General features: G+C 39.7%; 1 protein-coding gene across 5 annotated transcripts in view; it reads left to right on the top strand.

The window, feature by feature from the left end:
- Positions 1–13,248, top strand: part of Usp54 (ubiquitin specific peptidase 54) — a 147,642-nt gene that overhangs the window by 78,863 nt on the left and 55,531 nt on the right. For all 5 annotated transcript variants that reach the window (XM_023718699.1, XM_023718695.1, XM_023718700.1 and 2 more), the window contains exon 2: positions 5,618–6,455. In XM_023718699.1, the coding sequence (XP_023574467.1) occupies positions 6,309–6,455 (147 nt within the window). In that variant the 5' untranslated portion in view covers positions 5,618–6,308. The remainder of the gene's footprint in view (positions 1–5,617; positions 6,456–13,248) is intronic.

Here is a 13,248-nt window from a genome sequence, read left to right as displayed (position 1 = left end):
ATAAATAAATAAATAAATGTTTAAAGAAAAAGAAAAAAAAAAAGGATATAAGAAAAAAAGTCCACTTCAAGGCATGTCTCTTGTTTTTGCTCATGGTCAAAGTTGGCAGACATAGCCCAGATCCATGCTGATTAATCCCCAGCAAGCTAGCTGTAGATTTCTGGTAAACTAGTGGATAATCCCAGCAAGCCTATACTTTTAGTTCCACTAAAGTTCAGACTGGTTTCTGGCTGTAAGGCAGCAAACAGATTTGTTCAGCCTGCAGCACTCGGAGTGTCTCCTGCTGGTGCAAACTCTGTTCTGCCTCACCCTGACAGTGGAAGCTGCTAGATGAAGTCAACCCATAGCTGTTTGAGTTCTAAGTTCAGTTGATTCCTTTCCAAGATAGCTACTGGCCAGTTGCCCTCTGCTAGGGGATGTCTGAGCCCAGATAACTCACCAGCCCCCGCAGACCACTGTGTCCACTGCTCTGTGGTCTTCACTAGTCATTATGTATCTATAGCCTGGAACCATCCCTCCCACACATAAGCCAGGACTCAGGGTAAAAACACCTGTTGCTACATCTTTCTTCTGAGGTGAGGTCTCTCTCTTCAGTCCCCTGTGGGCTTCAGTTCTTGCTTCAGATGCTTGCTGGGTCTTGGGAACCCACTTCCCTTCTTCTCTTCCTCATGTTGCTATATTCTAGACTCCCAATCTCAGAGAAGCTGTTTCTCTGCTGTTCAGCACTCTGCCATCTTTGCAGATGTCAGAAACCAGTGTTTTTTGAGACATGGACTCACTATGTAGTTTAGTCTGGTCTTGAACTTAGCAGGTATCCCAGGCTAGCTTTAAACTCATGGTAATTGTCTTGCCTCAACTTCCTGAGTGCTGGGATTACAGGCATGTACTGCCATACCCAGCTATTTTTACACGTTAAATGTGAAAAACCTTTGATTACCAGTACTCATTACTGATATACAGAAAAACAGTTGACTTTTTTTTTTTTTTTTTTTTGCAGAGCCAGGGATTGAACTCAGGCCCTTGCGCTTGCCAGGCATGAGCTTATTCAGCTGAGATATCTCCCCAGCACTGACTTTAAAAAATATTAGACTTGTATTTTTCACTGTACTTGAATTCATTTATTAGCTCTCAGACCTTTTTTTGGTACAATATCTGAGACTTTCAAATGTAGAATAAACACAACAGTGTTGTTTGTGAAGGAACAGGGATGTAGTTTAGCAGCACAGGGCCTGCCTGGCAAGCATAAGACTCTGGGTTTTTGATTCCTGGTGCCAAACAAACAAATAATGTGGTCTGTGAATAAAGACAGTTTTATCTCTTCCTTTATAGTTGATGTGCTTGTCATTTCTTTTTCTTACTGTATTATACTGGCTAAAACCTTCAATGTGATGTTGAACAGGAGTGGTCAGGTTAGGTATTTTTCCCTTTCTTGGGGTCTGGGAAGATGGGAATCATCCTATCAAAAATGTTTTAGCTGCATGGGGTGTGGTGGCATATACTTGTAATCCTAGCACTTGGGAGGCTGAGGCAGGAAGAGTGCTTTGAGTTCAAGGGCTTGTGAACTGCATAGTGAAACCCTGTCTCAAAAAGATTAAAAGAAAAAAAAAATTGTGGCTGACAGCTGACATAGTTTAACAGTTAAAAAATAATTCAGGTTCTTGCCTATTTTGTACAAAATGCACACAAATAAGTAATTGAAGATATAAACTAAATACTAACTTTGAACACTTTCCTTATATTATATGCTAAGATACAGGTGGCCAGAAAGACTGACCTATTGTAGCATTTCAGATGGGACTTAATTGGGGCATAAACTAGGGAGATGAACATACCCAAAATAAAACTTATTTTTCTACTTTTAGGCATTGAAATTCACTTTTTCAATAAATTCATCATGTATTTTTAGTTTTAAGATTGCTGGAACTTTCATTTTATTCACTGTATCTCAGCCACTCTGTGAATCAGGTACTATTCCTGCTTTACAGACCCAAAAAGCAAAGTTCACAACACTGCTCCAAGCAATTGGGATTATATAAAGAAGTAAAAAAGTAGAAGTCGAATGCTTGTCTTTTGTTTTCAAGTCTAGCCCTGGTCATCTTGTATTATATTACTCTGAATCATTTGCTCCCTATACCAAATTGATATTGTACTGTGCTTTCAGCTTTGCCTGTTTTTGGAGACTGGGTGTTGTGTTACCTAAGATGGTCTTGAATTCCTGGGGTCCTCCTCTTCCTCCTCCTCCTCCTCCTCCTCCTTCGCCTCCTCTTCTTCCTCCTGCACAGCAGCTGAAGTTTAGGCATACACTACCGCATGAGGCTCTGAGCTCCCCTTTTCATGGAGATAGTGTTGAAGCTGTATTCCATTTTATTTTATCCTCATAACTATACTTTTTCTATCTTTTTTTTTTTTTTTTTCCAGAACCGGGGATTGAACTCAGGGCCTTGTGCTTGCCAGGGAAGCGCTTATTCCACTGAGCCATCTCACCAGCCCCTTATACTTTTTCTATCTTTGTTCCCCCACAAGTTTGAGGTTGCCAATAATACCTAGCATAGTTATTATCTACCAATTTAAGGTTTTAGCATGTTTTCTGAGTTGAATAATAATGCATAATTTTTGAGTAATTTTAAATGTTTTAGAGAGGTAAGTTCCCTTTTAGCTTACAAAACCAATTTAAATCTTACAGAGAATTGCAAGAAATACGAAGTACAAAGAATTCTCATATATTTTTTAGCAAGGTTTACTTATAAGCATTTTACTATCTTTGCTTTATCATGTGTCTTTTTATATATTTGTACTTAGGAGTGTTTCAGAGTAAGTTGAAGATATATTCTTTGAGTCAGGGTCTTGCAACATAGTCTAGGCTGACCTTGAATTCACTATGTAGCCCAAGCTGGTCTCAAACTTACGGTCCTCCTGCCTTAACCTCCCATATGTTGGAATGACAGGTTCAGCATGGTCATCTTTTATCCTACATTAATTCTGTGTTGTCTAAAGATTTTTTATTTTTAAAACAAGTTGTTAGAGTGATATTGAAAAAAAAATTTAAAAAAAAAATAAAAAAAATAAAAAAGAAAGAAAGCAAGCAACATTTTTGGGGCCAGGGAGATGGCTCAGTGGAATAAGCACTTCCCTGACAAGCGCAAGGGCCTGAGTTCAATCCCCAGCTCTGCAAAAAAAAAAAAAAAAAAAAAAAAAAAAAAATAAAATAAATAAAAATAGAGTGATATTGACATGGAACTCTACTTCCTTGTATACCTTCAGTGAGTGAGACTGGAGAGCCCTATACTATTGGTGCTCGGGCTACAGCAATACCCCCCTTTAGAACTGGGAATTAAAAGCAAGGCATTGTACAAGTTAGGTAAGGGCTTTACTACTGAGAATGTCTCTAGTCCTTTTTATTTTATTTTTGAGACAGTTTTTTCTAAATTGTCCAGGTTGGCCTTGAACTTGCAATCCCTCTTCCACAACCTCCCTAGTAGCTGGGATTGTAAACATTTAATTTTAAGTGAAAGGTTTTTGTCATCAAAAAACCTTTCCTGGACCTTTTTTTTGGGGGGGGCAGAATCGGGGTTTGAACTCAGGCCCTTGCACTTGCCAGGGAAGCACTTATTCCACTGAACCATCTCCCCAGCCCTCCTGGACCATTTTTACTGCTTCTTCTTTTTTTTTTTTTTGTATTGGGAATTGAACTCAGGACCATTTGCCAGGTAGGTGCCTCGCGGCTGAGCTCTATGCCCTTGGCCCTTCAAAGCCTCTCTTGCATATGATCTTTTTGGCTCTCTCTTTTTTTTTGGTACCAGGAGTCGAATTTAGCACCTTGTGCTTGCCAGAAAGGTGCCATGCTGCTGAGCTCAGCCCTGGCCCTTTCCTCTCCTTTGTAACACACTTAGAGCAAGTATAAGAACTTGTTGTCTTGTCCTGTATAATGACTGCTTCGCTCAGAGCCTCAGACTCCCTTTTCTGTTGCTGTCTTTTCCTTTGCACCCTGTACTTGGATGTGTTGTTATAGGGTGGGCTGAGTTTCAGCAAGCTCCTAATGTGGATACTGGAAACCCTACCTGCCTGCCAAGTCCTTTTGGCTGTGAGCAAATTGGAGCCTTGTTACTTGTCATTCCTTTGTAGCAGTTGACCTAAAGGAATGCTGCGCAGCCTGTTGGAAGTTGCTTAGTAGCCTTGAGTGGGTGTGTATGAGGGTGTGTGTCCAGAGGTAAGGGTCTGTAGTCTGTGTGGGATATGTGGGTTCATGCTTGGTGTTGTGTTAATCATCGGGCAGTGTTTACTTACTGCCTCCTTATGACAAGCCCTGTGATAAGAACTCTTGGAATACTGTAATAAAATACATAAGTAAATGACAGTGTAATAGCTGAACAATTCTAGCTCTGCCACTTTGCTTTGCATTGGGCAAGTTAATGTCTTTAAACTTTATTCTTGTGCAAAATTGAACTATTATTATCTACTTGATGGGGCTATTATGAAGATTAAGTAGAGTGTAAGTATTTAGCACATGGCTAACATTACTCATTATTTTGTTTCATAATCATTTCAGTATATATGACTGACACGATGCAAAATAAACGGAAAGCAATAAAAACAGTGAATAATATGACTGTACCGTGTATAATCAAATACTTTAATTGTGACATATAGTTTATGAAGATTATTATAATGTGGGAATTGAGAGAAGAGAAAGAACAGTCTTGTGGAACCATTTAGTATTCCTATGCCTCAATTTTTCCACTGGCTGGTACTCTCCCAGAGCATGATTAAGATGTCAAAACAGTTTTTTTAAGTGGTGCATATGGTGGGAAGGCAGAAGTGTTAACTGTTAGATATTTAACACTTCACATTCTTAATTTTTCCTTAAGTGGATATGGCAGTTTATAGGACATCTTAAAAACTAGATATTAGATGATTTCCTTTCCAAGAAAGTAGTTGCTTTGGTGTTGCTCATGTTGGTCAATGGATGGTCTCTGCTTTCAGCCTCTAATATAATCTGAGGGTTAAATGATTTGTAACCTAAATTATCTGATGCTCTGGCAAAAGACAAACAAGGGCAAAGAAATACAGTTCTCTTGGACTGAGTGTTTTGGATATGGCCTTTATTCACTACAAATGTTTCTATCAGATGGGACAGCTTTGCTCAGAATAGTCAACACTGCTACCTTATCCCTTTCACCTAGAAGCAGATCCTTCATGACCATACCCGTGGTTAACGCCTTTAAAAAGTGGTTTACTCACAGCATCCAAAATAAATGGAATTCCTAGATTTGGTGTTTGGGGACTTGGTGACTTCTTTCTTATTTTGTTGTGACTTTTGTTAGCCTGATTCTGGGAAAAGCTTATATTTGGCTTTTATATCCACATCAACTTTCTTAAGAAAATTATCAGAGGTTTTCCATGAAAGTAAAGCTCCTCGCACCTTTTTAAAAAATTTGAATGTTTCTCATTTTTGTTGTTAGGATTTTTCTTTTCTTTTTGGCATTGTTTGCCAAGGTCTCAAGTTTATAGTGAGAGGTGAAGCAACGTTGATCTTGGCAGAACAGTGCAAAGCCAGTAGAGTCATTAAGTGACGCAAGCTTTTGATTTTTTTTTTTTTTTTTTTTCCTTTCTGTTAAAGCTCTCCAGCACAGCTGGCTATTCTGGTTCCAGAAGAAAAGAGAAGAGACTTTCTGAAGGTCTGATTGAGACAATAGAAGAGTTTGGGGGCATATTAAAAAGAAGCAGGAAAGACCATCGACAGCAACAGCAGCAACAACAGTAACCCTGGATAATCCAAGCAAACTTCTTGCCTTTGTGGGATTTCTGTCAACTCTTCGGAACTTGAGTTCCAGAGAATGATGGGACAAGGTATTAGAGGCAAAGAAGGTTAAGCTGGATTCTTGTTTATGTGTCTACCTCTTCTAGTTGGAAAAATCTTCACTTCATAGGACGCATTATGAACAACACTGAAGAACATGTTTTACCTTGATCGTGGATGCTATTGGAGTTGAGGATTCCATCCATTTCACTAGGACTTTTGGAGAGTTATTTTGAAAAACAGAAGGAAGCTGAACTTGAGCACTTCTCTATCCTGTGTTATGCTGTGTCACATTCTGACTGGAGTAAGTGAGGGACAGTGCTGGATCTAAGAGAGTGTCTGAATTTCTTGTGCTGATTATATGTTGTTTGGAAGGTTATAAACTCAAAATCTTTCAAGATAAACTCACTGAGTTTTGGATTCTCTTTCTTTGAGGACTTCAGCAGATGAATATTCCCTGCCAAAAAGATACAAAGCCTTCTTTGTGTTTTCAGGCTAAATCTGAACAATAATGTCTTGGAAAAGAAATTATTTTTCAGGAGGCCGTGGTACTGTTCAAGGGATGTTTGCTCCTCGAAGCTCAACTTCCATAGCCCCAAGCAAAGGCCTCAGCAATGAGCCTGGGCAAAACAGCTGCTTCCTCAACAGTGCACTACAGGTAAGGGGACTTGGACTTAGTTGCCGGAATTATATTTTGATAATTCTTTTAAATATGGTACTTGAAAGATTATGTTTGAGGTCAGTAGCCTTTTATCAATGTGATTTTTAGGCAAGTCAGTTTATCACTTAGGCAAGTCTCTTAATTGAGATTTTTGAATCTCAAAAGTAACTTTTTTGTATAATCAAGTGATAATCATAATAGAAATAATAACAATACTGTTACTTGCCTGCTGAAAGGAGAATGCAGATCTTTCTACTTGTTTATCAAATTTTCACCTGAAGAGCCCTTACTGTTGTTTCCTGTGTTTGTTTGAGACAAGATAGGTTATCAACTTAGTTGTTTTTCTGTAGTATAGAAAGCAAAATCTCTTCCATAAGTAAGAGTTCTTGTCTCATAATATTCCCGCCTTAAGCTTACACATGGAATGGCATCCAGGCTTTGATTATTCTTCCATCTCCTCCCTCTGTGCTCTCCAATACTGATTCTTGATTGGTGTCTGGTCAGTAGGCTTGAAAAGAGTGGGTAGAAAGTAAATAAGTAAATTCTCCTAAGGTGAATATGTACCCTAGATTTGTCTTTTGCTGTTGCATGCCATCGTAGAGTGGTCTCAGATTCTCAAAGCTTTCATCTATCTTGACTGTCCTACCTCTCAGTCAGGCCCAGAGCATTATGTTCATTTCCCTTGGCCTAACATTGAAGTTATGACCTTCTCTTTTCTGCTTTTTAGAATAAAAGTAAATAGCTAGCAAGCTATTTATATATTATAGTATATATTATACTTTGGTAAAATATTAGCTTGACTCCTCAGATATAATGAAAAAATAGGTTGCTAAGAGAGAAGACAGGACAGTGTATTTGGTATAAAGAATAATGGACTGGGGAATTAGGCGATCTGAAATCTGGGTTTAGCCCTTTTTATAGACTGACCTTATACGGGTAATAGTGTCTAAGATTCCTCTTTTATAATATAGGAGTCCTGCCTGTCAAGCTTATCTATGTAATAAAAGTTATATATTCTCTTAGTTTTCAACTTTTCGTTTGAAAACATTGAAAAAGATACTGTGCTGTGAAACATGCAGAAAGAATATAAATATTTTCCCTAATTAGTATCAGTTTCATGCAGTTAGATAAGGTTCGTTAGATTTTTTTTTTCTCCTCAATGATGCATATATATTTTTTGGAGACAAGGTCTGCTATGTAGTTTAGTGTAGGCTGCTGGCTTTGAACTGTGTAGCCCAGGTTAACCTCGAACTCTCAGGTTCCCAAGTACTGGGATTACAGACATGCAATGTCATTCTTTTTTTTTTTTTTTTTTTTTTTTGCGGAACCGGGTATTGAACTCAGGCACTTGTGCTTGCCAGGGAAGTGCTTGTTCCACTGAGCCATTGACCTATATATTTTGTTTGTTTATTTTTTGTTTTGAGACAGGGTCTCACTATGTAGTTCAGGCTTGCTTTGAACTCACTGTGTAGCACAGGCTGGCCTCAAACTCATGGTAATCTTCCTGCTTTTGCCTCCCAAGCACTGGGATTACAAGCATGTATCACCATGCCTAGCTACATAAAGATTTTTATGTGGCTTTATATACTGATAATACTTTTTATAATTTAGAAGCAGGCAAAATAAGACATTGACATAAATTTGTGTTTACATTCTTGGTGGTAGTCTTTTGTTTTAAATTCTGTTTCTTCCTATATGTTGTATTTATATTGTCAATTGAGACAGTTTATTATTTTCTATTCCAATGTCCAGTGCCACATAATACAAACTGTATGTACACCCATATGTATTTCTGTGCCCATAAAGGTTGAAACAATGGTTTTCAAGTCCTTACTATAGTCATGTTACAGTTGAAAATAATAATTATTGTGAGATAATATTCTTTTTCTATTATTTTATGTATTTGTTTTTGTTTTTAAAGAGAATAAAAAATAATAAAAAAAATAGAAATGATAGAGAATTTTACTCGACAAAATAATAGGAATTCAGCAATGGTTGCTATATTGCATAATGTCTTCAAATTAGTTGTTCAGTCTATTATTATTAATAGTTAATTACTTTGGCAGAACCGGTGATTGAACTGAAGCCCTTGTGCTTGCCAGGCAAGCCTTTATTCCACTGAGCCATCTCCTGACCCCTAATTAATTTACTTATTTAGAGACAGGTTCTCATTATGTAGTGCATTCAGGTCTTGAACTAACAGTGATCCTCCTGCCTTAGCTTCCCAAATGCTGGGATTATGGGCATGTGCTACCACGCACAGCTATTATTATTTTTTGAGGCAGTCTTTCTAGGTAGATCAACGGACCTTGAACTTACTATGTAGCCCAGTCTGGCCTTGAACTCATAGCAGTTCTCTTGCTTCAGCCTTCTGAGCACTAGAATTACAGGTGTGCTCTATCATCTCCAGCTTGTAAGATGATAGTCTAGCTTTTGAAATGACAGCTGTATTTGCCACAGATGTGTTGAACCTATTACATTTGTTATTTACTTGGGAACGTAGTCTGTTTCAAAGAAATTTTAAAATATGTATCTTGAGACATATACAAATAAGACAAGTTTCTGTCATTTCTGGGGCTCCAGAGCTTGTGCATTCATGTATTATACCATTAAATGTTTTCCTAGCAAGGAGAAATCCCTGAAGCATTATACTGTATATTGTATTTTTTTTTTTTTTTTTTTTTTTTTTAGGCGGAACTGGGGATTGAACTCAGGCCCTTGCACTTGTCAGGGAAGTGCTTATTCCACTGAGCCATCTCCCTGGCCCCATATTGTATCATTTTTTGAAACCAAAGTTTATAGTATATGTAGATATTTTTATTTTTTATTTTATTTTTCCCTCCCTCCTTTCCTTCCATCCTTCCTTCACAGGTCTTGCCAAGTGGCTCGGCCTGGCTTTGAATATGTGCTCTTCTTAAATAGCTGGGATTACAGGCATGCCAGGCAGATTTCCTTAGTTTTCATGTTGATAAGTAGATTGATTGATTGATCAAGATAGCATCTTTCTATATAGTTTAGGCTGGCCTTGAACTCACTAATATATAGCTCATACTGGCCTCAAAAACTTAACAATCCTGCTTCATCCTCCTGCATCCTGGGAGTACAGGTGTGTGCTACCATGTCTGGATGATTTTCTTAGTTTTTAATCTAATATTTTCCTGTTTTAGGATTCCTCACAGATTACCATGTTTACCTTTACTTGTCATATTTCCTTATGCTCCTTTTATCTGTGACAGTTTTTGAGAATTTTCTTGATTGGATCACATTGATAGTGTTGAATGGTAGGTTGCCCCTGTATTGATGTTTGGCTGATTTTTGTCATGATTACACTAGGGTTATGGATTATGAGGAGGAAAGTCATAGAACTGTTATTCTTATTATAGCATATCAAGGGAATGTGCTACAAAATACACTTTTGATATTACTATGTTTTAACCTGCTAACTTGAGACAGTCATACCTTTCTTAGAGTTAAAAAATTCATATTCTAGAGCCAGGCATGGTTTGTAATCCAAGTACTGGAGAAACTTAGGCAAGAGAATCACTGTGAGTTTGAGGCCAGCCTGGGCTATATAACTGTAGCAGAAGATGCCTCCACCCCAGCCAGTATACTTCAATTTGTTAGTTGCCCAGTTAACATCTCCTGTTCCAGATCCAGTTGCTCATTGCTTTTCAGCCTTTTGGCTAAGATCAAGCGTAGGTCCAGTTGCTCCTGTCTCTTAGTCCATCAGGGATTAGGGCCTGATATTCTGTAACTGATCCCAATCAGTGCCCATCAGTGTAACTATATCTGCCTCCAAATCCTGACTGTCATTTTGGTGTTTCTGCTTGCCATTGTATGTGGTGTATTGGTGGGAAGGAAACCGACTGTGCTAACCTCTTTGGTTACCAGTCATGGCCCTCTTGGAGCAAGGATATCTCTAGGTCCCGATGGGAAGGCGTGTCCTTGAGATTTCTCAAGTCTCCTCAGAGGTCTGGAGAAAGATTCCTGGCTCCTTTCTCAAGTGGCTCACATCAGGCCCCAAAGAGAGGAGGATATAATTTGTCTATCTGTCTGTCTGCCTGCCTGATTCTGCTAAGATCCCTGGGGACACCCCAGTTAGTGAGTCTGTCAGTCCTGCTCAGTTTGTGCAGAAGAGCTTCATCAACTCTTGTTAGTTAAGGCTACCCTCAAGGGAAGTGGGGTTGGAATGTTTAACCTCTGAGTGCCTGCTGAATGAAGATGTTAGTGAGTGGACTGGACAGTCTAAGCAATAGGCTGCTCTGTCTGTGCACCAGTTGCAGGGGTTGATTGGGCCCTCACTTATGGTTCCATGGCAGTCAACATAGGGTATAATGAAGGCCTTGTATCCTCCTTAGTTAAGTCATGCCAAAGTTCTTGTGAGGGGCTTGGCTAGGCAGGCATCTTAATGGTTTCTCTCTAAGGGTAACCTGCCCTTTGTCTCTTGCCCCATCTTTCAAGGGTACTATTACCTGAGTACAATATACACCATAGGGAGACAAAATGGAAACTAATAAATTAAACCCCACAGTCCCTGACTGTAGGAAGAATCTTTTATGGAGTTAAGAATGAAACCAAACTGCTTCCTCCATCTCAAAAAAAAAAAAAGAAAACAAAAACAACAGTCCATTCTTCATGAGAATTCTGCCCTGGTACCATCATTGGCTGAGAGGCTCTCAAATTCAGCCCAAGCCAGAAAAACTTTCTCCTGTTTTGCCTGAGGACCCCAAGTCTGACCTGCCTCCTCCTCACTTTCGTCAACCACAAGTTGTCAGCCAGTTGTGATGCCACCACTGCCAGTTCTGTCTCTTGAACCACAACCTCCTGCTCTCTCAGAATAATTTACTTGGACTCAATTGCCTTATGGGGTTAAGAACTCTCCCACCTTGGCTCCACACCTGTGTACCTGCCTGCCAACACAAGACAACTGTGAGCAACTCCTTCTAACTCTGTTTAATACTGAAGAATGCTGCTGTATTTTAGATGGGGCCCAAGCCTGGTTAAAGTCAAAAGTCCCCACCACTGTGGTTGATCCTGATGTGTAGGTGAACATAGTCCTCCTTTGAGCATGTCCAAATAGGGACTATAATGTGACAGAGAGTCATGAAGCCTTAGATCAGTACGATACTGCTATCCTGGCAGGTCTCAAAGAGGGGGAGGCAAGAAGCCAATAAACATGTCTAAAGTTAGTGAAGTCACCCACTGGAGCCCCCATGAGGAAGAAATTCTGCCAAAGCAGATCCTGTGAGATTGATGGACACTATCAAGCAAATTCCTGTACATACTTGAGTGCCCTATACCTTTCCTAGGGTATGACCAGTCTCCTTCACACTTGGGTCCACTGTCCTAGACTTGATGTTGACTCTGTTTCCAGGTAGGAAGAATAGTGCTTACATCAGCCTGAAATGCTTAATAATCATAACCCTGAAATTTTGAGATGCTCATTTCGAGAAGTATGGACAGAGGACTCATCCCTGGGTAGTGGAGCGTTTTTGCAAGGCAACCCCTCCTCAATCCATACACCTCTCCTGCTTGTAAAGCCAGTTTAAGATCTCCAAGCTGCCAGTGCCACCAGTCATGACTACCCTCTGTATACATTGTGTACATGAAAGCTCTGCTATAATGTCTGATAGAAACTTGTTACAAGAAAGAAACCCCATAAATTTCTTGGAGCTGCTGGCTTCTGTGTGCTTAGTCAGACTGTCAGTCCCTGGGATTGACAGTGGCCTCTAAGGGCTGTCTCCCTCTTTTCCTCCGTGCTCTAACAGCCACTGTCCCTCTGACCAAGAAAGCTGACAAGCTGACCTCAGGCCAAGACCTAACCATCCAGGTGCTACATGCTATACTGGATGAACTGTTCTACAAAATGGACCCCACGATATCTGCCGAGTACACTCTGTTTATGGATGGAAGTAACTTTGTTAGGAATAAAGTCTGACAAGATAGATATGCTGTGGTCACCTAGGACAAAATTATTTTGGCCAAAACTCCATGATCTGCACAGCAAACGGCTTCCTGTTGCTGTTTAGAAGCCTGCACCAGTGATACAAATTAATCCTGTCCAGGGGCCTAAGCCCCCTCCAGGGATCCAATGGACTAAAACCCAGTATTCCTGGAAATTCAGGGACAGACCTGCCCCTGTCATTTGCTCTGCAAGCTTGAGCTGCTATGCTAGCACCTGTACCTCTGCAGCTGCATCAAGCTGTGTCACTGGCCCTGACCTCCCATTCCTTACCTGTACTAAGAAGAAAAGTTTGTAGGGTCCTTCTATAAAAATTCATCCCTAGATATGGCCTACCCTTGATCATTGGCAGTGACAACAGGCTTACATTTGTAACAGAGGTAACTAAAAAACTAGATTAAATAAAAATACAGTTTATAACCAGTTAGAAGAGTAACGATATCTGTAGAAATTCCTGCATACACATATAACCCAGATACATATTAGCTACTTCTATAAGTTTCAGAAATCCAGCCTTAGATCCACTGAAATATTTACCTCAACAGCTCCTCCGAGGCTCACTCTATAAAGAGGTATCTCACACACACACACACACACACACACACACACACACACACACGACTGAAGCCTGAGGATGTCATACATAGGATTGCTCTATTCCTGTTCCCCTTGATTTTTCAGGCTGGTTACCCTAGTCCTTGCTTCCCTGATTCCTGCTAGCTGTCCCCCCCCCGCCCCCCACAAACTGTACAGATGATTGCCCCAAGAGAATTGAACAATCAATCAAACACTTTACTTACAATTTGGTGAGTGTCTAAGGCACAATGG

This window comes from Octodon degus, unplaced genomic scaffold, assembly GCF_000260255.1.
Source record: "Octodon degus isolate 3935 unplaced genomic scaffold, OctDeg1.0 scaffold00005, whole genome shotgun sequence".
NCBI classification, from domain to species: domain Eukaryota; kingdom Metazoa; phylum Chordata; class Mammalia; order Rodentia; family Octodontidae; genus Octodon; species Octodon degus.
This window is presented reverse-complemented; position numbering and strand designations above follow the sequence as displayed.